The sequence below is a fragment of the Somniosus microcephalus genome, chromosome 10 (assembly GCF_052327205.1).
Source record: "Somniosus microcephalus isolate GS21.2 chromosome 10, FLI_Smic_1.0, whole genome shotgun sequence".
Lineage (NCBI taxonomy): Eukaryota > Metazoa > Chordata > Chondrichthyes > Squaliformes > Somniosidae > Somniosus > Somniosus microcephalus.
Genome location: NC_140996.1, coordinates 19,285,367 through 19,308,991, shown reverse-complemented (window position 1 = coordinate 19,308,991; position 23,625 = coordinate 19,285,367). Strand labels below are relative to the sequence as shown.

At 46.0% G+C, this 23,625-nt stretch overlaps 1 protein-coding gene across 1 annotated transcript in view; it reads left to right on the top strand.

Moving 5' to 3' along the window:
- LOC147111453 (kelch-like protein 1) overlaps positions 1-23,625 on the top strand; it is a 474,153-nt gene that overhangs the window by 327,759 nt on the left and 122,769 nt on the right. The window contains exon 6 of the mRNA XM_085998465.1: positions 1,600-1,786. Within this exon, the coding sequence (XP_085854591.1) occupies positions 1,600-1,786 (187 nt within the window). The remainder of the gene's footprint in view (positions 1-1,599; positions 1,787-23,625) is intronic.

Sequence of the window (23,625 nt, the reverse complement as noted above, 5' to 3'; positions counted from 1 at the left end):
TGCTTTCATTTTAAGACAATCCACCTTTCCACGATGACTTGATGGGGCAAGAAATTTGCAAGGGTGGCTCTTCGGTGACCTAGGCTCCCCTTTTCAGCTTTAGGCCCTGACACCTCTGAGAACAGCAGCAAACAGATACAAGGCCCACGTATTCATTATTGAACACACTGCAGGCATCTTGAACTGGAGCTTCTGCTGCAGGACAGATCAGAGGCTATCTTACAATACCCACCACCAGGATCTCTGAAGTCATTGTAGTCTGCCATGCAAAAGAGGCATAAATATATAGCAAGAGAGGAAGAGGACACCTAACCACAGCCAAGAGCAGAGCAAGACAAAGTTGAGGAGGCAGAAGATATTCCTGCTAAACCATCTTTGCAGGCAACAAGAGCCATACAGCAGGATCTCATTAATGAGACCTTCATCTAAATGGCCTTATACACCTAATACACTCACAGTCCTCAATGCAATGGCCAAAGGCTCTCTCACCAACACAGGCTTCTGCACTAACTCAGCTATCACGACTCCCACTCCTTTCATCCATTAATATCTTATTTTACACTGTACCATGAAAACTCTCCTGAAACAGTTGAAATGAACGGCAACCAAATTAAATACTCTACAATTGAGTGGTGTGTGTGCGCCTAGCATTTGTTGCTTGGCCTTGGTGATGTGGAGCCTAACCCTAGTGCTCTTTCGAGGTGCTGCCCCCAGTGGCAGGAGTAGGTGAGCTGGAAGGCTGCTGGGTGTCGGTGGGTGTCTTTGAGATTGATTTGGCCCTCTGATTCTGTGCGTTGCGTCATGAGATGGCACTGTAACTGGCTCTGTTCATATCCGATCTACCTTCGTAGAGATGGAAGAAACACAGGTGCAGAAGACGCGAGAGTCTTGTCCGGATCACAAGGAGATGCTATTCCTGGATCGAGCCATCATACAAGTAGATATAGGGCAGCAGAAAACGCTGGAAAAACTCAGCAGGCCAGGCAACATCCGTGGAGAGACCTCGACCTGAAACGTTAACTCTGTTTCTCTCTCCACGGATGTTGCCTGGCCTGCTGAGTTTTTCCAGTGTTTTCCGTTGTTATTTCGGATTTCCAGTATCCGCAGTATTTTGTTATCGTAGATATAGGGCAGTGTGAGTCCACTCCACTAAAAGTAAGATGCTCAGACCACTTAAGGGAGCAACTGACACCCTTAAAAAACTGAGATGGTATTTCTGGCAGATTTGAATCCATAACGATTCTCCCTTCTCTCGGCTTTTATTATCAATCTGCTGGCAATTCATAATCACTTCAGCAGCGCAGTATAATGATAGGCATCAACAATTAAAATATTGCACTTCAGAAACACAATGTGCAGTACGTTATAGAAAATAAAATCTGCCGTAGAGAAAGTTACAAGCCTAAAATTTAACCTTGAAGTTCTATTGACATTGATAAACCATTTGAACTCTGCTTTCCTTTACGATTTCATCAGAACTGCTCGATTGAATTACAGCCTTCCACAGTGCCCGCTATTCTGTATATACTTTATGAGCAGTTACTAGCAAATGCAGAAATCGGTTACCTGAATTTAATTTATTTATTTATTGTTTTACAGCTATTGGCAGATCTTGAAAATAACGCTCTCTTCAAGGATGACCTGGAGTGCCAAAAACTCATTCTTGAAGCCATGAAGTACCATCTGTTACCAGAGAGACGACCTTTAATGCAGAGTCCAAGGACTCGGCCTCGGAAGTCTACTGTTGGCGCTCTGTATGCAGTTGGAGGGATGGATGCCAATAAAGGTACGCATTTCGGTGCAGCTTTGAAAGGTAGAATGTTGGTAATTAAAGATCAGAAATGACTGTCGGCAGCATTGGTGGATGAATAATTAACAGAGGCCTAGAAATTGGGTTGGGGCGCAAAAGTCGCCTGAGCGCAGGAGTTAGCGCAGCGTTTGAGGCTTCAGCGATCGTCAGATATTCAGTTTCATTGCCCCTCGAGCGACACGGGGCAAGGCTCGAGGCGCTCCGCGTCCCTCTTAGGGTGCTGAAACTGAATATCGCAGCACAACGTGCCGCAGCGCCACACGCTGCGGCATGGCACGCTGCGGTACTGCAGGCCTTCCTCCCACTGTTAAGGGGGAGGTGCCTGCAACAGCGCGATCCCCGATCGCGAGTGCCGGCAAACGAGCCCGGCACCGTGGAGAATTGCCGGGCTCTCGGGAAACAGCCGGCAATGCCGCGGGGGGGGGGACCAGGAGGCCGGGGACGGAGGTGCTGGCAGGCGGCCGCCGAAAAAGGCAGCCGCCCCGCACCTCCACCTTAACTTGCGCCGCTGCCGGCACAGTAAGGCCCCGTGAACCGGGTGCGGGTAGCGAACGGCGCAACTGCGGCGTTCGCTACCAAATATCGCGAACGGGGCGCGAATGGGGCGCTGCGCACACCGATGACATCATCGTTGGCGGCGCAGCGCAAAAGGCTAACGCCACCATTATCGCCCCAACTCAATATCGCGGGAGGCACAGCCAGTGGCGCTACAGCCACTGCCTGACTCTTTAGGCGCTAACAAGTGGCGCTACTCACCCAATTTCTCCCCCAGAGAATCATGCAGCACAGAAGGAGGCCATCCGGCCCGTTGTGAAAGATCCGAACGTGTTCGGATAACGTTCCTCTGGCTGCTATTTGAACTGAAACGCTTACAGTACACAGGGGGAATGTCATCGAAACCCATTAACGGGTAGAGTTTTCACTTTGGGCTCAGTCGGCAATTCTGGCACAAATTGCGGCCGTTCTGCAAAGTGCTGTTTCTGCCCCGAGTTCTGCTCAAACTCATTTGCATATCACCGAATTCAAAACCTGCCATGCACCAGTGCAAATGGACAGTGTTTCAAAACGTAATTTTTTAAAATACATTTACTTTAAAAAATATTCTCTGATATATGTTTAAGAGTGGTAACTTGGTAAAAATTGATAAACCCATTTTCATCTGTATGAATCACTTAAAGTAAGCATTTTATATCCACCACCTGTGAGCAACCCGATTTTAAATCACTGAAAATGACTTTTTAAACATATACAAAACTATTTTCTAGTTAGGTTGGCGTACAATAGTGAGTTCCTTTGTAAATTTTTAAAAATTCAAATCCTTTCACAACGTACCTGTTACTGTCCTTGCGCCCAAAAGGTCCAGCTTAATTTTTGCAGCCTCCTCGAAGCCCGCAAATGAACGCAATTAGCGGAAACTCCCTGACATGAATCAGTCATTCATGGAAGAAAGACTTATGAAATAATACTGAGTGGCCTGCGGGTGGCGCTGTCCAGGGAGAGTATAAATACTCGGGCACGGGCCCAGCTTGCGCAGGACATTCTTAACAGGAACTAGTGCAGGACATTCTTAACAGGAACTAGTGAAGGACACAACTAGACCTCCATGTTGTAAAACAGTTGATTAAAGCTTTGTTTAACGCTTAGACCAAGTGCCGAGTAGTTTTCCTACGTCACACCCAATGCCGATTAATTCACCCTGGGGGCGGGGCCAGTTTTGCAGACAGGGCCTGCTTCTAGCGCGATGTTTTTAAAACTAGCGCAAAAGATTGTGGAAATTTGAGTTGCGCTGAACGCAATTTGTGCTTGAAATTCCATGACCTTTGGCGCCGGTTACGCCCGTATTGGGCGAATTGCGCCGAATAAAACAATGCAATCGAGCGGAAACTCCAGACCCTGATGTGTACCTGCTTGTATCGCCAACAGCAATTTCTGTCTTTAAAACTTACTTGTTTCTCATACATCAAGTCAAATAGTCAATATCTTGAGCAGTGGTTAAAGACTGATAAACAGAGACCGAGCTTACTAGATAAAATGTAAGAAGGGATCTGTAAGCAGCACGGCCGGAATATCTATAGCCCACCGCCGAGCAGAGGCATAAAGAATCTTATAAAGATGAGATGCTATTGTGGAATCAAACCTTATTGCATCCTTTCTTCTGTAAACTGTTATATTATGCTGCAATTTTGATGTGTATTCATAAAGTTGATTATGAATGTAGTATTCAGCTGTTCACTGGTTTATAGAGAAATGAATAATGCATTAGAATCACTTCTCAACTGATGGTAGATTTAATGAATATAAATGAAATCCTGACAAAAGATATATTAAAAATATTTACCAAGGACAGTGGGGGAAGGTGAATTGATGGGACAAAGAAGCAAAAAGTGAAAACAAACAGGAAAAACGTGTAACTTACTGGAGAGCAGCCTGTAGAGGGCTACTCATCTCGGCATTGGCAAACGGAAGAGGCAATAAGAACATTACCAAAATACTGCATAGCTATAGTTCGAATTATATGTGTCCAAATGGGATATTAGCATATGAGTGCATTAATGTTAAACAGGTTAACAACTGCGTTTAAAATAGTGACCAGAGGAATTTCATCGAAACACGTTTGTATCTTAATGGCCCAGAAATTCGGGTCGGGGGCTTCCCACCGCTGCAAGCCCCCGACCTGCACTTACCTAGCGCGGCGGCCGTTGTGCTGTGGGCCCCCGTGGGATTCCGATCCTGGGCCTCCTCCAACTGCCGGCGAGCAGTGCTTGCGTATCCCAGGGGCGCAGTTAGTTCAATGCATCCCCTGGGATCACGTGGGCCATAGAGAGCCAATCGGAGCAGGGAATGCTTCATTCATAAGTTTGACAGGAAGACGTGTCAAACCTATAAATACTATAAGCCCCAAAACATCACTAAATCTTCAAATAAATTTTAAAAAAACATCACGGCCTAGAAATTGAGTAGCCTTAGCGCCGCATTTGAGGCGCTAGAGGGCCTAGCGCCGGAGTTATGGCCAGTTGGGAAATTGAGTGGGGCCCTTCCGTCGGCGTTAAGCTGGTAGCGCTGCGCCGGCACCGATGACGTCATCGGTGTGCGCAGCGTCCCGGTTGCCATGACGACGGGCCCCAGCGCCGAAATTCAGTTGCGGCCGCCTCGCCCGTGGCAGCCGCAACTAAGACTCTGGCAACCGAGTCTTCCCCGAGTTAGCGCCGGCGCATTAAGGTCGCGCGGCGGCCGGCCGCTTTCCCGTCGGCTGCCTGCCCGCACCTCCCTCCCCGGACTCCTCCACCCCCCCCCCCGCGGAACAGATGCGTCTGGCCTGCAAGCCCGGCACTTGTCCGAGGTGCCGGGCTCATTTTTTCAATATTTGAACGGACAGCGGGCGGGTGCAGGCAGCTCCTCCTTAACTGAAGGAGGAGGCCTGCACTTCCCCAGCCTGCCGCACCGCATCGGGTGCCGCAGCGCCGGATTAGCGCCGCAATTCGGCACTCAGCGCCCATTGGGAGGCGCTCACGCCCGCCAGTAGCGCCGGCAGCCGTCTGGGCGCGGCGCTACTGAATTTTTGGCGCGCGCAAGGGAATTAGCGCCGGCGCTAAATTTCCGGCGCTAAAGCCCTGGCGCGGCGTCAACTCAATTTCTAGGCCCACATATTTTAAATGAACTATAAATTACATGAAATAACTATTTTAAACAATAATTTAAATTTTTGAAAAAAATAATTTTATTTTCTAACAGGGCTAAAAATAAACTTACCTTTCTTTAAAGTATTTAAAAATAATAAACCTGTGGAAAAAATGTTTTAATTTTAATTAATTCACCACTTACCTTGTAAAAAGCAGGCCTTGCGACTGCTTTTTAAATGTCAAACTTCTGGAGACTTACCCTTCCGGGAAAACCTGCAAAGAAAAAAGGAATGTTCAATGCGCATGCGCAGCGTCTCCTGCACACTCGTTCAACCTCTGAACCCCTTCTTTCAGGGGAACGGAAGTGCCGGTTTCCCGCGCATGCGCAGTGCATGCACGAAACCGGATCTTCCATTGGGCTTACGGGTAAGTACCCAACGTGTACTCACCCATGGAGACCCGAATTTCTGGGCCAATATACATCTTTTGGATAAGACATTAAACCAAGGCCCCGCTGTCCTCTGAGGTGGACGTAGAAGATCCCATGGCACTATTTCGAAGAAGAGCAGGGGAGTTCTCCCCGGTGTCCTGGCCAATATTTATCCCTCAACCCATACTTAAACATAGAAGATAGGAGCAGGAGTAGGCCATTTGGCCCCTCGAGCCTGCTCCGCCATTCAATGCGATCAGGGCTGATCATCCAAATTCAGTACCCGGTCCCTGCTTTCTCCCCATAACCCTTGATCCCTTTAGCCTTAAGAAAGATATCCAACTCCTTCTTGAATATATTTAATGTATTGGCCTCTACTGCCTTCTGTGGTAGAGAATTCCACAGGTTCACCACTCTCTGGGTGAAGAAATTCCTCCTCATTTCTGTCCTAAACGGCCTACCCCTTATCCTTAGACTGTGACCTCTGGTTCTGGACTCCCTGACCATCGGGAACATCCTTCCTGCATCTAGTCTGTCCAGTCCTGTCAGAATTTTATAAGTTTCAATGAGATCCCCTCTCATTCTTCTAAACTCCAGCGAGTACAAGCCCAATCGACCCAATCTCTCCTCATTCGCCATTCCTGCCATCCCAGGTATCAGCCTGGTGAATCTTCGCTGAACTCCTTCTATGGCAAGAACATCCTTCCTCAGATAAGGCGACCAAAACTGCACACAATACTCAATATGTGGCCTCACCAAGGCCCTGTATAACTGCAGCAAGACATCCTTGTTCCTGTACTCAAACCCTCTCGCTACGAAGGCCAACATACCATTTGCCTTCTTAACTGCCTGCTGCACCTGCATGCTTACCTTCAGCGACTGGTACACAAGGACACCCAGGTCTCGTTGCACTTCCCCTTCTCCCAATCTATTGCCATTCAGATAATAATCTGCCTTCCTGTTTTTGCCACCAAAGTGGATAACCTCACATTTATCCACATTATATTGCATCTGCCATGCTTTTACCCAATCACCCAACCTGTCCAAACCATCCTGGAGTTTCTCAGCATCCTCCTCACAGCACACACGCCCACCCAGCTTTGTGTCATCTGCAGATTTGGAGATATTACATCTAGTTCCCTTGTCTAGATCATTAATATATATTGTGAATAGCTGGGGTCCAAGGACCGATCCCTGCAGTACCCCACTAGTCACTGCCTGCCACTGAGAAAAAGACCCGTTTATTCCAACTCTTTGCTTTCTGTCTGCCAACCAGTTCTCTATCCAAGTCAATACCTTGCCCCCAATCCCATGTGCCTTAATTTTACACGCTAATCTCTTATGTGGGACCTTAGCGAAAGCCTTCTGAAAGTCCAAATACACCACATCCACTGGTTCTCCCTTATCTATTTTACCAGTTACATCCTCAAAAAATTCCAGTAGATTAGTCAAGCACGATTTATCTTTTGTAAATCCATGTTGACTTTGTCCGATCCTGTCACTGTTTTCCAAGTGCTACAAATTGTCTGGCATGTTTCCTACATTACAACAGTGACTGTCCTTCTAAAGTACTTCATTGGCTGTAAGAGTGCCTTGGGGATGTCCTGAGGCCATGAAAGGCGCTATAGAAATGCAAGTCTTTCTTCCTTTATAGAGTCATTTCACCCCAAAATTGTTTTGCTGGTTTCTTTAAAAATGGTTGAGTAAGTGTTGAATTGTGTGCTGTATGTTTGTTCTGCTGACTTAACACTAATGAAATCAGTTAGCACAACAAAGCATGAGAAAGGTTAATAAATGTTTCACAGTGCTATTCATCAATGTGGAGGCGTAATGCAAAGGATAAGTGCGAATATTATTTACTAATATGGGTGAGAGAAATTCAGATAATATATAGGAATTCCTCTGTCAGTAGCTTCCTTCCACCATTTCACCAAAACATTGACAAACCTACTTGGAGCATTACATTGTATATCTAATGCAAAGAGAGAAATGCCCAGGCCATTATGCTGAGCTTGGTCCTAAGATTAACATTTAAAATTCAAAAGGAGCCTACTGTGGGCTAACACTACAGGATGTAACCCTATTGGCCACAGCATTGAGAAAACCATTCGGAATCATTAAATAGGGCCAACTTTAACTCTGCCCGCCTGACAGGAATGGTGTGGGCAGCTGGTTATCTGCCCGCCTGACGGGAATGGTGTGGGCAGCTGGTTAAAATGGCGCTCCTGCTGCATTCCGGATGCATTTGTGTCTGCTGCCATTTTAACGGCCGGGTATTTCGCAGCGTCACAGTCGCTGGCAGCTGGGGAGCCTCGATGTTATTTAAATATCAGGATATGGTGATGTCATTCTGACCGACGTTCCCTTTCTGCCAGCTTTTACAATGTTAAGTTTCGCGCATGCGTGAAACTATGAATGGGCCATGTAGCCCCTTAACAGGAGAAGCGCACTCAAAAAAAACAATTGGGGGAACATTGATTCGGACCCCAGTGCGATTTTAACTGCTGATTCTAGTAGTGAAGTCTATTGGCGGAGCTGCCAGGAAAATTTGTTGTCTATCGGGATCATAGCCAGAAGAGGCCCAGGCTTCTTTAACTTTTCATTTTCTGGTTACCTCGAATGCCTGGAGGAGCAAGAATGGTCCTCCAGGCCCCACAAGGAAACCTTACCCTGGACTTCCCTCCCTCTACCCCCAGCCGCGACCGCCTCTGGACAGCACCCCTCCGTACTTGCCAGGGATCTTTTCCTTGGGTCCCTGGAGGCAGTCTTCTGCTAGAGTGAATTCCCTCTCCTGCCAACCGGCTTCCATGTCATTCCCGTCGGGTTCGGGCAGGAGTCCATCCTGGATGATGGGCCCGGCCTCATGACGGTTTCGTCATGGGTGCTTCCCGCACCACACACTCACGCCCTGGGTAAAAACTGGGGCCTTTGTCTAAGGAAATAAAACCCACAGAATGTTTAGCTACACATTTAATATCATCAAGTAGGTTCAGAAACTAGTGGTGACTATAATACTAGAGAACTGTTTTTGAATGAGACACAAGATTTTGTCAAAATGAAAAAAAGAACAAGAAATTCAGAGAGGCACTGCAGACCGATGAATATTTGAATGAATGGAAAGATTAACGTTTTTGGTGTGCCTCTTTGTCAGGTGTCAGTGGTAACACTCTGGCCTCTGAATCAGAATCCCGAGATATGTGTCTGAATCTAACAGCCACTGGGGGGGCGGGGGGGGGGAATTCGACTTTGTCAAGTGTCAAAATGGGTGGTAGTGAATAGGCTGCACAGGTGGAAAACTGCCATCCATAAGCAATCTGGCAGAAGGTCCTTCATGCTGCCTCTGCACATCACCAATACCACCCACCATCAGGATTAATGTCTCAGGAAAGTCCCTCACCACAATTGATGATGATAAAATTCTGTTTGAAATATTATTTTACAACTTAAGCTACATTATTATAAACCCACCCATTTTATCCATGGGGATCACTGTGGATGATCAATTGGTATATTTACAAACAGCTTTCAAATTCTGAAGTTATACTTCGCTGTAACATATACTCAGAGAGCAGTGCGGAAGAAGCAAACAGTTCAAATGCCTAGTTATGTGTATCGAACTGCATACCGTTGTTGATATTAGTTTATCTCTGGTCCTTCGAATAAACAGGATCAGGATCGACTGCAACCAATATGGTGGGTATATTGGCCTGGAAATTCAGTTCGTTGCGCCAGCCGCTAGCGCCTTAGAGGGCGAGAAGTGGGGCGCTAAGCGGCTAGCGACCGGGCGCGGCGCGATCTGCGCCTCTCGCGAAATTCAGTTATGATTTAGCGGCGGCGCAAAACCTTTGCGCGTGCTCTGCTGCGCGCGCAGATCCTGACGTCATTTCATGGTGCAACGCCCTTTGTGCGCCCCAAACCGGAAATTCAGTGGCGCCGGCCTATTGTGCGTCTGGCGCCCCCAGCGACTGGTAAAGGGGAATGGTTTCCAATCGCTGCGGGGCGCGGGGGGGGCGCTAATTAAAGGGGACTCCTCCTGCAGTATAAATGGCATCCTTGTTGCTCCAATCCTTCTTTGTGAGAGACGGATATTTGGAGAGAGACAAAGGGAGAGAGCTTTATGGTTTGACTCAGCGGTCGCACAGGTACTTGTGGCTTCAGGCCAGAGCTTTGCACTTGAATTTAACTTTCAGTGCCATAGCCTTAAGTCGCCACATATAATGGGAGCTGCAATGGGTGGAAACGTTGGCTTTCTGCATTGCATTCAAAGGGCTCAGAGACGCCGTGAGAGAGTGCCAGTCATGGCCAGACGGAGAAGGGCCAACAGGCGTCGGTACAGGAGGCCTTACCCACCCAGGGTATACTGCCAGCAGTTCTCATATCTGAACATGTCTGAGGAGCAGTGTGTTCGGAGGCTGCGATTCAGAAGGGAGGTGGTCACTGAGATCTGCCACCTGCTTTGCAGAGATCTGCAGCCACGGCTGAGGAGCAGGATGTCTCTGTCGGTGGCAGTGAAGGTGACGGTGGCTCTCAACTTCTATGCCACCAGCTCCTTCCAATCCGCTACTGGGGACATTGCCAACATCTCCCAGTTCGCGGTACATTGCTGCATCCGCCAGGTGACCAATGCCCTTTTCAGAAGGAGACGTCAGTACATCTCCTTCCCCATGACCCTGGACAAGCAGCAAGAGCGTGCAATGGGATTTGGAAGAATAGCGGGCTTCCCCATGGTCCAGGGTGTAGAACTGATGAACCAGCAATGGTCAGGCCTTGCTTCAGAGCTGCAATGTGCAGGGCATGGCAGCCAAACAAGTCGACCCTCCCCCTTTAAGAGCTGACCAGTGCCAGCGTGTCTGCCTTCATTCAGAAACTCGCCGCACCTGCGCTGCGTCCGCCCTCGGTGTTAGCGCCCCGGCTCGCCGGCTTAGCGCCTTATGATAGTCGTGCATTGCCTGCTTTAGCGCAGCAGCAACCTCTTGGGGCGATGCAACTGAATATCGGCGAAGGTGGCGCTAAGTTGTGTCGGGCGCTAAATTTAGCGAACGCCTGGCTGTAGCGCCCCAAACGTGGCTGTACTGAATTTCTAGTTCATTGTGTTTATTCAGAGTTTATGGCAGAATATAACACACTAGTTATACAGCAAAAACATATGACTGTGACAAGTTGTGAGTACCGGCCCCGATCGGACAGATGGCTGGCGTGCGCGAACAGCTCTTCTCTCTCTCTCTCTCTCCTTGAACTGCCCAAGAGTGTTGGACCGAAGTCAGCATAGATCCATCATCTGCGCTGGAGGCTTTTCAGGTCTTTCTTTTATACTCTTTTTTTAGGGGTGGACCTGGGGTAGAGTATGCTGAGGACTGTTTTCCCCTTATCTCATCCAGCCCTGTCCTCCCAAGTTTGGAGTCAGACATACCATTCTCAGCCTTCTGATATTCGTAGCTGCTTGTTATCAGTTATTTATGTTCAAAGCTGTTCATGCAGCTTTGCTGTGCAAACAAACTATTTCATTCCATTATCAGACTATTGTACATTGGAATGAATCATTAAAATCCCCAAAATACGAGGGTATCTATTCTATTCTCACACACTGGTTAACTTATGCATTTTAACAAGCAGTTTTGTTAAACAAAGGCAAAATCTTAATTTAGCATTATAATATGGTTATTAGTGGCAATGGAAGAAACATAGGCCTTGGGCCTTGGTTGGCCAAATTAAAGGGACAATCAGTAGCTTTCCTAGCACACAAACAGCAGACAGCTAGCCTGGGAAGCAAGGTCCTATGTGACTGCCACTGTGTGGAATGTTGTAACATCTGCAGGGAATCAAAAACATAGGCAAATTTTAAGCATTTATCCAACTATTCTAATACTAGTCTGAAGACACTTTTATCTCAAGCTCTAATACAATCATCTAAACACAGTGTTATTTGCATCCTTCCTTATCTGAGGAAGGATGTCCTTATCTGAGGAAGGATGTTCTTGCCATGGAGGGAGTGCAGTGAAGATTCACCAGGCTGATACCTGGGATGGCAGGAGTGACGTATGAGGAGAGATTGGGTCGATTGGACTTGTACTCGCTGGAGTTTAGAAGAATGAGAGGGGATCTCATCAAAACTTATAAAATTCTAACAGGACTAGACAGACTAGATGCTGGAAGGATGGTCGGGGAGTCCAGAACCAGGGGTCACAGTCTAAGGATAAGGGGTAAGCCATTTAGGACAGAGATGAGGAGGAATTCCTTCACCCAGAGTGGTGAACCTGTGGAATTCTCTGCCAAAGAAGGCAGTAGAGGCCAATTCATTAAATATATTCAAGGAGTTGGATATATTTCTTAAGGCTAAAGGGATCAAGGGATATGGAGAGAAGGCAGGAACAGGGTACTGAATTTGGATGATCAGCCATGATCTCATTGAATGGCGGAGCAGGCTCGAGGGGCCGAATGGCCTACTCCTGCTCCTATCTTCTATGTTTCTATCACAATTTCATTTGCATAACCATATATTTTTTAGGTACCCCTAATTTCTAACAGACTCCCCACCTTGTGAGGGAGAAAACTCTATTCGACCTCTATTTTTGACCCTCTACCAATCTTGCCATCTCTAGATTATTGGTTTGACGGTTCAATTGGTGTGTCTATTTCAGATTAGTTAGTAAGTGAATGCGAAGTGGAGTCTTTCCCAGTATTCTCAAAGCCCACACTCTTGAGGGGGAGATGCAGCCCTCCGGCCCCTCGCTCATTCAGTTCACTGTTTCGGTGTTCCAATTCTGCGCCGCCTGGGGTATCCTCTGTTTCTTCTATCTTTCCTGATCTTACTATGCCTGGGGTCTCCTCTACTTCATCTCGGATCTTCTCTTTCGGTGTGCTCAATTAAATTGTTAGTGTTTGTTAGTCACGGGCATAAATACACAATTGGCTTATGCGCCCCTGGAGAAGGGTTCTCTTTATTTTATTTAAGGCCCTTCCAGAGTCGAGCCTCCTTAACATAGTTTTTACTGAGCGGGTTACATACATCAAACACATGACCATTACAAGCTGGAGTACTACAAGAGCGTGTGAAATAATACCAACCCAAGGGTGTGCCGATATTCCACCAGTGTGAATCATCCTCTATGCTGTCAATTTCAATATCTATTCTCGAGTTGTCTTGCTCCAAAACATAAAAATGGTTTAGGGAGGAGTTCAGTCACATAATGAGCTCACTGAAGTCCTCAGACAACAGCAGAATGCCGTACCCAAATTGTGCCACATAATTGTGCAGCTCATACTTAAGTTTCTCATTTACTGTCCGTTTCACTTGAGCATAGGTTTTTGATATCGAGTCAAACGTGTCGGTTGATGGTTGTGGGTAGATGTGGCGTGAAGCAGAAACTGGGTCTATTAATGGGACAGGTCCTGTTAGACCTGTAAAGCATATTCGTTGCGGCAGTAGTGACACAGTAGGTCCCTTTTCCCTAATAATTTTATACACACTCTGGTTCCTTCCTCAATCAAGTGCGTTGTCACCACAGTCTGGGAAACAGTGCACATCCTAAAGAAGAATCCCTCGCAGATGTTCAGACTAGAGATCTAATTGGAGCTTACCTCTTCCTACTCATTCCGTCTCTCACCACTTTTGGTTCCCAATCCCACTGTGTCACCTTACTTGCATTATTCAGTGCACCTGACAGTCCCCATGCTTCACACAGGAGGCACCACCAAAACCACCTGACACTGGATTCGTACTGGCTTTTCCCACACACCATTACCTACAAAGCACAATTATTACAGTCACAGTTATAATTCAGCCTTACAATCATTAGCACGTCAACTAAGTACATACATTTCAATAGACAATGATGCAGACAAAGAAAATCATAAACTGTAGTTTTCTTTACAAAATATTAACAGCTAATCAACAAATCATGGATTTAAAGGTTTCGCCAGATCTCTTTTACTCGCATCCATCTTGTGTATAATTTTTGCTAAATTTATTTCTCCCTAGCCTCAATTGTCCCAATCCAAATTCTATGTCGCTTTTTACTTAAATTTTAATCCCTCTGACAGGTGCCAGTGTGTTTAACTCTATTCTGATTGTTTCATTAATTAGATAGTTTCTTGATGGACTATGTGTCAATGCTTTAAAAGTTGTCTCCTTTTCCTGAGCCACATTAATCATTTCATGTCGTGCTGTTCTTGAGTAACTGAGTATGCCCGAGAGCCATTCTTCAGTGCAAATATGCACCATGCATTTCCACATGCTAATTACTTCACAAGTAACAATTCACATCTGCACATACACACAAACACCGGTGTCCCAATATCATGCCACACGTGCCATCCAATACAAGCCATTCTTGGGCTTTCACGTGATCTCATCAAAAGATTGTCTGGAGATCTTTGCTCATCTCCCTCTGCATGGTCCCGATGTCTTGGGTAGTGGTCAGGCTATCAAATACAGTTTTCTTAAAAAGTTCATAGGCAAGGACACAAACCGCTCCAAGAGAAAGCTGTCAATTTATTATTCTTAACTACACTTTTCTGACTTTCACAAGAATGTACATTAATACCAGATTGATACCTTTTGGTGAATTGCACCCAGGTGATTTACTCTAATTCAGCTAAGAAAAATGATTCCCATTTGGTGGTATAATGAAACATTTCCTGTTTCTATCTGCATTGTAAGTGAGGCATCCCATTAATTAGAATCCATATCTCATTCATTAGCCCTGGAGGAACTTTACTGTCCAATACAATATTAAAAAGAGAAAACATAGATCGAACGTTCCCACTTGGTCCAAGTTATTAACACATTTTTAAAATTCATTATAACCCACTATATTGTGCCCAAGTCCATTTTATCATTTCAAACTTATCCCAAATCCAAACAGCAGTATCGTTGGACTGACCGGTTTTGTCAATGTTCAATTTTATTTCCCCACAAACGTTCTTCCAGAAACCACCTCGACTGTTCTCAACCAGTTTCTTTTAATGAAAATTTGACTACCCCTTGAACTTCAGTTAGATTTTCCCTTCTCGAGCGCTTGAAACAACAACTCATATCAATTTTATTTTGATCAATTTATCGTATTAATTCCAATTTCAGAAACAGGCTTGATGGTTTAACATGAGAGACAGAAGTGCTCGCAATTAGTTTCCAAGGTAACTTCCATATAACAAAAGAAAGCAGGCTTAAGAGCCCAAGAGGTTAATTTGTCAAAACATAATTTTCCATCTGTCACCGTGGGGAAATATTCACTTAAAATTAAGAAACTTAAATTTAATAACATCCAATATCTTTAAATTTCATTCAGCAACACTAAAGTTGTTGCTTGGCGAACTTAAAAAAAAAAGCCTGTCAGCAGAACGGATTAACTCCATTGCAGGTTTATAAAAAGGTGGAGAAAATATTGTCAGATGTACGCAATTGCATCACTTCATGTAAATTAAAAAAAACTTTCCCGACAGGAAAAGACAATAAATTGGTTCTTGGTTCTTTTTTCAAAAGTCTTTGTACCTTCAAAACTTCCTTAGGAATTTTAAAAAAATCCATGAAAACAGCAGAAATCATTAGTAAAGCTATCATTATTAACTTTAAATAAAACATTCCCATCAGGGAAGATAGCATTTTAGATTAAACTCCAATGGGGCTAGAAATTGGGCTCCTTTGCGCCTCCCATTAGTGCCTCCGGGTTTGCACCCGGGCGCGGCGATATCAACGCCTCCCTCTAGATTCGGCGGATGTTTTATGGCGGCAGTAAGGCGTTGCGCCCCAATCTCCTGACGCCCTGGGTGAAAAATTCCCTGTCGCCCCTGCTTGTGTGCCTGCCGTTAACAACGACAGGTAGAGGAGGCGGCTTTCAGTCGGATGTCCCCTGGAGGAGCGCTATTTAAAGGCACCCACACCCGGTGACATGAATCTTGTCTTTCAAGTGGAAATGACTTACAAAATAATACTGGGCGGCCTGCTGGTGGCGCTGTCCAGGAAGAGTATAAATACTCGGGCATGGGCCCAGCTTGCTCAGGACATTCTTTAACAGGAACTAGTGAAGGACATAACTAGATCTCCATGTTGTAAAACAGTTGATTAAAGCTTTGTTTAATGCTTAGACCAAGTGCCTAGTAGTTTTCTTATGTCACCCGGTTTAGTTTTCATCAGCCAACAATGCTGCGTTGTTAGTTTCACATCGGCAAAGAGGCCTTTTGACTGATTTGAGCATTTTGCATTTCTTCAGTTTTCTTGAGGGGAGGATTGAAAATGCAATATTTGGATCCTTTCATGGGGGCTGTACTGGCACTCAACCTCACCCTCCAGCGTCAACGTCAGAGGCAACTGAGGCACAGAGAAAGAGTGCAAAATGTGGCCAGAGGTAGGACGGCCAACAGGGCTCTCAACAGGAAGCCATACCCACCCAGGCTATTCCGGCAGCAGTTCTCCTACATGAATTTCACTGAGGACCAGTGTCTTAGAAGGTTCTGCTTTAGCAAGGGCGTGGTCACAGAGCTCTGCCACCTCCTGCAGCCAGAGCTCTATCCTCAGATCAGGACCACCACGGCTCTCTCAGTGGCAGTCATGTGCATTTGGCTTTTCCAGGATAGCGGGCTTCCCCATGGTGCAGGGCGCCATTGACTGCACCCACATTGCTTTGCGGGCACCTCATAACAATCCTGAGGTATTCTGTAACCGCAAAGGCTACCGCTCACTTAATGTACAGTTGGTGTGCGACCACACACAGCGAAACCTCACCGTCAATGCCGGCTATCCTGGCAGAGCCACGATGCCTTCATCCTATGCCAGCTCTATTCCAGCCACCACATCAAGCTTGCGGCTGGCTGCTGGAAGACAAGGGCTATCCGCTCTCCACCTGGCTCATGACTCCCCTCCGCAACCCCAACACTCCTGGCCAGCACATTTAGTTTGCTATACAAGCCGTCCCAGTCAAAATATATCCACAGCAGTGTCTTTAACTTAAAATGTAGATCACAAATCTTTCCCCACTTCTAGGTGCACAATCTTAAATTTAAATGAGTATACTCAACATATTCACTCTTTCTTAAAACTTCCAACATCCAAGACAAGACTACAATGGGTTAAATGGCTTTTAGCTCTAAGCACAGAAAAGTGGGTGGAGCTAAAACAAACATAACAGACACTTCCTTTCGTCTGAAAGTCTGTCTTTAAAAGAAATACTGTAATTTCTTAAACATTCATAGTCAGGGAAACTTCCACACTTTAATACAAACTGAAATTCCAGCATTTTTTTAAGGTTCCTTTCACTCAGTAATCTTGTGTTTTATTTTTCTCGGCACAGAAGCTGGTAGCCTCAGGTTTCAACTTTAAGTTTCTTTTTTTTTTGCCTCATAAACTGTAGTCTCAGAAGCTTTTCCTGGCTCCCCAAATCTCTGTTGCTTTCCTTCCTTTGCTGAGTTTTCAGATTGGTTAGCTTGCAACTTGGATCTTTTGCCCTCTTTATTTCCCACTGTCTCTCCTGCTCTTAATGTTTCTCCTCTCTCGCCTGTTCGTCTCTCAAGTCTCCACGCTTGGTGCAGAGGTGGGTTGCATAAGTCAGTTTATATCCGGCCTCTTTAAATTTGATTTTCTTTGCAAGGACCTGGGACATTATATCGCCCCAAATCTCAGAGTAACTTTTCTCATCACTCTGTACTATTCTGATCATCGCTTGGGCCCCCGGAACCCCTAACGTATCCAAGAGACTATGGGATCATAGCCAGACGAAGCCCAGGCTTGTTTAACTTTTCATTTTCTGGTTACCTCGAGTGCCTGGAGGAGCCAGAATGGTCCTACAGCTCCCCACAAGGAAACCTTGTCTCTACCTTATCCCGGGCTTCCCTCCCTCTATCCCCAGCCGCAACCGCCTCTGGACAGCACCCCTCAGTACTTGCCAGGGATATTTTCCTTGGGTCCATGGAGGCGGTTTTCTGCCTCGTGAATTCCCGTTCCTGCCCATCGGCTTCCGTGTCATTCCTGTCGGGTTCAGGCGGAAGTCCATCCTGGATGATGGTCCACGAGTGAAAATGGGTGCGGCCTCATGACTGTTTCGTCATGGGTCCTTCCCGCCTACCCTGGTACCCGGACCACGCACTTACGCCCTGGGTAAAAACTGGGGCCTTTGTCTAAGGAAATAAAACCCACAGAATGTTTAGCTACTCCTTTAATATCATCAAGTAGGTTCAGAAACCAGTAGCAACTATAATACTAGAGAACTGTTTTTGAATGAAACACAAGATTTTGCTCAAATGAAAAAAAAAAACCAAGAAATTCAGAGAGGCACTGCAGACCGATGAACATTTGAAAGAATGGAAATGTTAACGTTTTTGGTGTGCCTCTGTGTCAGGTGTCAGCCACGGCTCAGTGGTAGCACTCTGGCCTCCGAGTCAGAAACCCGAGATATGTGTCTGAATCTAACAGCCACTGGGGGGGGGGGGAGAAGGGGGAATTCGACTTTGTCCAGTGTCAAAATGGGTGGTAGTGAATAGGCTGCACAGGTGGAAAACTACCATCCATAAGTAATCTGGCTGAAGGTCCTTCATGCTGCCTCTGCACGTCACCAATACCACCCACCATCAGGATTAATATCTCAGGAAAGTCCCTCACCACAATTGATGATGATTCTGTTTGAAATATTATTTTATAACTTAAGCTACATTATTATAAACCCACCCATTTTATCCATGGGGATCACTGGATGATCAATTGATATATTTACAGCTTTCAAATTCAGAAGTTATACTTCACTGTAACATATACTTAGAGAGCCGTGCAGAAAAAGCAAACAGTTCAAATGCCTATTTATATGTATTGAACAGCACACTGTGAACACCTATGTAGGGGGTTAAGAGGGAAGGGGTTTTGGCAATGACTGTCTCAATAAGGTCACATGAACAAAAGAATTTTCAACAAATCACTCTGAAGGAATATTTTACCTTCACAGTACTTTTGAAACCCTGCAGTTCAACACAGTCTGCCAGTGTTTTGTAGTCAAATGCCGAGATAGACAATGCTTCCCATTTTCAGTTTCATTGTGATGTAACAGTATTTCAATTTGGGACAAATCCCTTAAGGCAGTTTCACACTGTGCCTGCCAGACATTACATCAAATTTTTTTAATATATTCGTTCATGGGATATGGGCGTCACTGGCAAGGCCGGCATTTATTGCCCATCCCTATTTGCCCTTGAGAAGGTGGTGATGAGACGCCAGCTTGAACCGCTGCAGTCCGTGTGGTGAAGGTGCTGCCACAGAGCTGTAAGGTAGGGAGTTCCAGGATTTTGACCCAGTGACGATGAAGGAACACCGATAAACTTCCAAGTCAGGGTGGTGTGTGATTTGGAGGGGAACTTGGAGGTGGTGGTGTTCCCATGCGCCTGCTGCCCTTGTCCTTCTAGGTGGTAGAGGTCGCGAGTTTGGGAGGTTCTGCCGAAGAAGCCTTGGCGAGTTGCTGCAGTGCTTCCTGTAGATGGTCCACACTGCAGCCACGGTATGCCGGTGGTGGAGGGAGTGAATGTTTAAGTTGGTGGATGGGGTGCCAATCAAGTGGGTTACTTTGTCTTGGATGGTGTCGAGCTTCTTGAGTGTTGTTGGAGCGGCACTCATCCAGGCAAGTTGGGAGTATTCCATCATACTCCTTACTTGTGCCTTGTAGATGGTGGAAAGGCTTTGGGGAGTCAGGAGGTGAGACACTCGCCACAGTATACCCAGCTTCTGACCTGCTCTTGTTGCAACAGTATTTATGTGGCTGGTTCAGTTAAGTTTCTGGTCAATGGTGACCCCCAGGATATTGATGGTGGGGGATTTGGCGATGGTAGTGCCATTGAATGTCAAGGGGTGGTGGTTAGAATGCACAGCACAGAGACAGGCTGTTCAACCCAACTGGTCCATGACGGTGTGTTTTTACATTACAACATTGACTACACTTCAAAAGTACTTCATTGGCTGTAATGTGCTTTGGGACATCCTGAGGTTGTGAAAGGCACTAGATAAATGTAAGTCTTTATTTTTATGCTCCACACAAGACTCTTCCCACCCTTCCTCATCCAACCCCATCTGCATAACCTTCTATTCTTTTCTCCCTCATGTATTTATCTAGCTTCCCCTTAAATGCATCAATGCTATTTGGCACAACTACTGCTTGGGGTAGCGAGTTCCATATTCTAAATACTCTCTGGATAAAGAAGTTTCTCCTGAAATTCCTGTTGGATATATTAGTGATGATTTTATATTTATGGCCCCTAGTTTTGGTCTCCCCAAAAGTGGAAACATCTTTATGTTTAGCCTATCAAACCCCTTTATAATTTTGAAGACCTCTATCAGGTCACCCCTCAGCCTTCTCTTTTGTAGATTATTTGAGATTAAAATTAAAACCAGGGCTTTCAGGAGTGAAGTTAGGAAACTATTGTGTGCAGTTTTTGTCGCCTTATCTGAGGAAGGGTGTTCTTGCCATGGAAGGAGTGCAGCGAAGATTCACCAGACTGATACCTGGGATGGCAGGAATGATGTATGAGGAGAGATTGGGTTGATTGGGCTTATACTCGCTGGAGTTTAGAAGAATGAGAGGGGATCTCATTGAAACTTATAAAATTCTAACAGGACTAGACAGACTAGATGCAGGAAGGATGTTCCCGATGGTGGGAGAGTCCAGAACCAGGGGACACAGTCTAAAGATAAGGGGTAAGCCATTTAGGACAGAGATGAGGAGGGATTTCTTCACCCAGAGAGTGGTGAACCTGTGGAATTCTCTACCACAGAAGGCAGTTGAGGCCAATTCATTAAATATATTCAAGAAGGAGTTAGATATATTTCTTAAGGCTAAAGGGATCAAGGGATATGGGGAGAAGGCAGGGACAGGGTACTGAGTTTGGATGATCAGCCATGATCTCATTAAATGGCGGAGCAGGCTCGAGGGGCCGAATGGCCTACTCCTGCTCCTATCTTCTATGTTTCTATGAAACACTTCGATACACGAAGGGTGGTCGAAGTTTGGAACTCTCTTCTGCAAATGGCAATTGATGCTAGGTCAATTGTTAATTTTAAATCTGAGATTGATAGATTTTTGTTAACCAAAGGTATTAAGGGATATGGGGCAAAGACGGGTAGATGGAGTTAGGTCACAGATCAGCCATGATCTCATTGAATGGCAGAACAGGCAAGAGGAGCTCAATGGCCTCCTCCTGTTCCTATGTTGCTAGAGCAAAGAGCCCCAGCCTGTTCAATCTTTCTTAATAGGTATAACCTCTCAGTTGTGGTATCATCTTTGTAAATCTATTTTGCACCTTTTCCAGTGATTCTGTATCTTTTTTAAAATATGGAGACCAGAACTGTGCACAAGTGTGATCTAACACATTCTTCCATACATTGTGTGTGTGTGTGTGTTTTTTTTAAGGCTTAATTTTGCACAATTTAATTCTGTAAAATTTCCTTGTGGTTCGGTAACCTATCAAGGTTGTCTATAACAATTTTTGAGATTATTTTTAAAAATCGGCAAGCCCTTCTAACATACCAAGGTTAATGGGGTTGTTGCAAACAATAGAAATAGCATGTACAGTACTTGGAATGTTTGCACATCGTTTGTGCAGATTTTTGAAATGCTGCCAAAGGCTCGAGGGCTGATTTTCACTTTCAGCAGTGCCGGAAGACATCATACACTACACCGCACCACCCCCACCTGTCCAAGTGTCCTTTCCAGTTGGGCGGGAGGTATAACAGGCGGCCGATCCACTGCACCTGTGTGATGAAGTAAACAGTGTTAACAGTTCTGAAGAACACGTCTGTTCTCTCCACAGATGCTGAGTGACTTGCTGTGTATTTTCGTGTTTGCGTTGCCGATTTTCAGTCTCTCCTTTTAACTTTAAACCCGTTAAAGGTCTGATTTGCGTGATAACTGTCCTAATCTCCCAGACTAGTTTCGACCACCTGGAGGGGTTGGAAAGAAATTTCACAGATTCCCCTCCCCCCCGCGCTCCCAAATTGGCCTTTTTTTAAAAATAATTTGTCTCGCCCAGCAGATCATATGGTTTCGGGTGGGGTAGAGAGTATATCCTGTGATGCACAAATTCGACTGAATTTTACCGGCGCTCAGAGGTCGGGTTCGGAGGCGGGTCCGCTGTCAAAATCCAAAAGATTGACAGCGGGTCGGTATCCCGCTCTGAACCCGCCTCCTTGTGAGTTTTCCGAGTGCCGGTTCCGCCTGCGCTTTGCAGACAGGGCACTAAGTGGCAGGTCATTCAATTGCGCTGGTTGAGAGGGTGTTTAACGCAATTTAATCACCATTTTACCAGGTACAAAGCATTTCCCCAAGTTTTCCACGAGGTTCCCATCGCTCGGGGATCAGGCCAGGTAAGCATGTCGGGTTCTGAACAACTCTCCATTTCTTTCACTAGGTAACAGCTGCAAAAGTGGTTTAAAACCTACCATTTTACAGCTGTTCAGTTTCCAATCTCAGAAGCTTCAGCCTTCAGTATTTAGAACCCACTTTTGAGCTTTATGCACTTTTGAAGTGTTTGGACTAATCTCTCTATCCACTGTCTTATTTCAACATTGACAGATTACTTCTGTCATCTCAACCTCACTTGCCATCTGTTCCATCAGCATCGGTGCCCTTGAAAAAATCTCACCTTGGTCCTCAGAATCCCAACACGATCAGCCCCAACACCAGCAGCACCGGGCACACCAGCAGCACCAACATCCACACCATCCTTCTCCGCAATCAACTGATGCTGCACTGGACACAGGGCATCATCACCCGTGCACATGGCTGCCCGGGACGCCAGCGATGGCCTCACCCTGGCTGCTACATGATGCACCAGGTTGGCACCACCCCACACCAGCACCATAAATCATCCCTACAATATCCAGGGCATTCCTTTCACACTGATCACCATTGTTGGGGGGTGACAATATGTCTCAACATTCACTGCAACTCACTAAGACACTTTCAAAGGTGCACACAAATCTGTCCATGAATGCAAAGTGGTGACAATAAGGATTTCAATGCTTGACAACACATTAACAGAAAGTTTACATGAACATTGGCTAAAACACCTAAGTGTGTTGTTACTTGGTATGATTGGACAAGGATGAGGGTGAGTTTGAGGGGTGGCTAGTGAGATGGGGAAGTGATGATGTAGATAGAGAGGGATGGGTGGAGGTGCAAGGTAAGTTGGTGTGAGTAAGGATGTGCAGGAGTAGGGTAGGGAAGGCAGAGTGATGGGGATGTGATGAGTGGCACAGGAAGATGAGGTTGAGTGTGGCTTTGCAGTAACATTTTGTGATCTACTGAGATCATTGAAAGGTTTGCGCCACTGCAGCCTAGTCCTCCTGATGACATCTCTGCTTGTGTCCTCCTGTGCAATGTGCAACCAGGCTGCGTTGGTGTCCTGGGGAGGTCTCTTCCGCCCATTGGAAGGGAAGAGAACCTCCCTGCGTGCTGTGACTCCCTCCATAAGCATGTGGAGGGAGTCATGGGAGAACCTGGATGCAGCCGTACACCTTTGTGCAGTGCTTGTCAGTGTTTGCAGCACCTCAATGCTGCAGAAGACTGACGGCACAAATGTCAAAATCAATTTGGTCATGGCCACTTTAAGGAAACTGGCTGATGACGTGTCATCAAATCCGCTTCCTATAGAAACGTAGAAACATAGAAGATAGGAGCAGGAGTAGGCCATTCAGCCCCTCGAGCCTGCTCCGCCATTCAATGCGATCATGGCTGATCATCCAAATTCAGTACCCGGTCCCTGCTTTCTCCCCATACCCCTTGATCCCTTTAGCCTTAAGA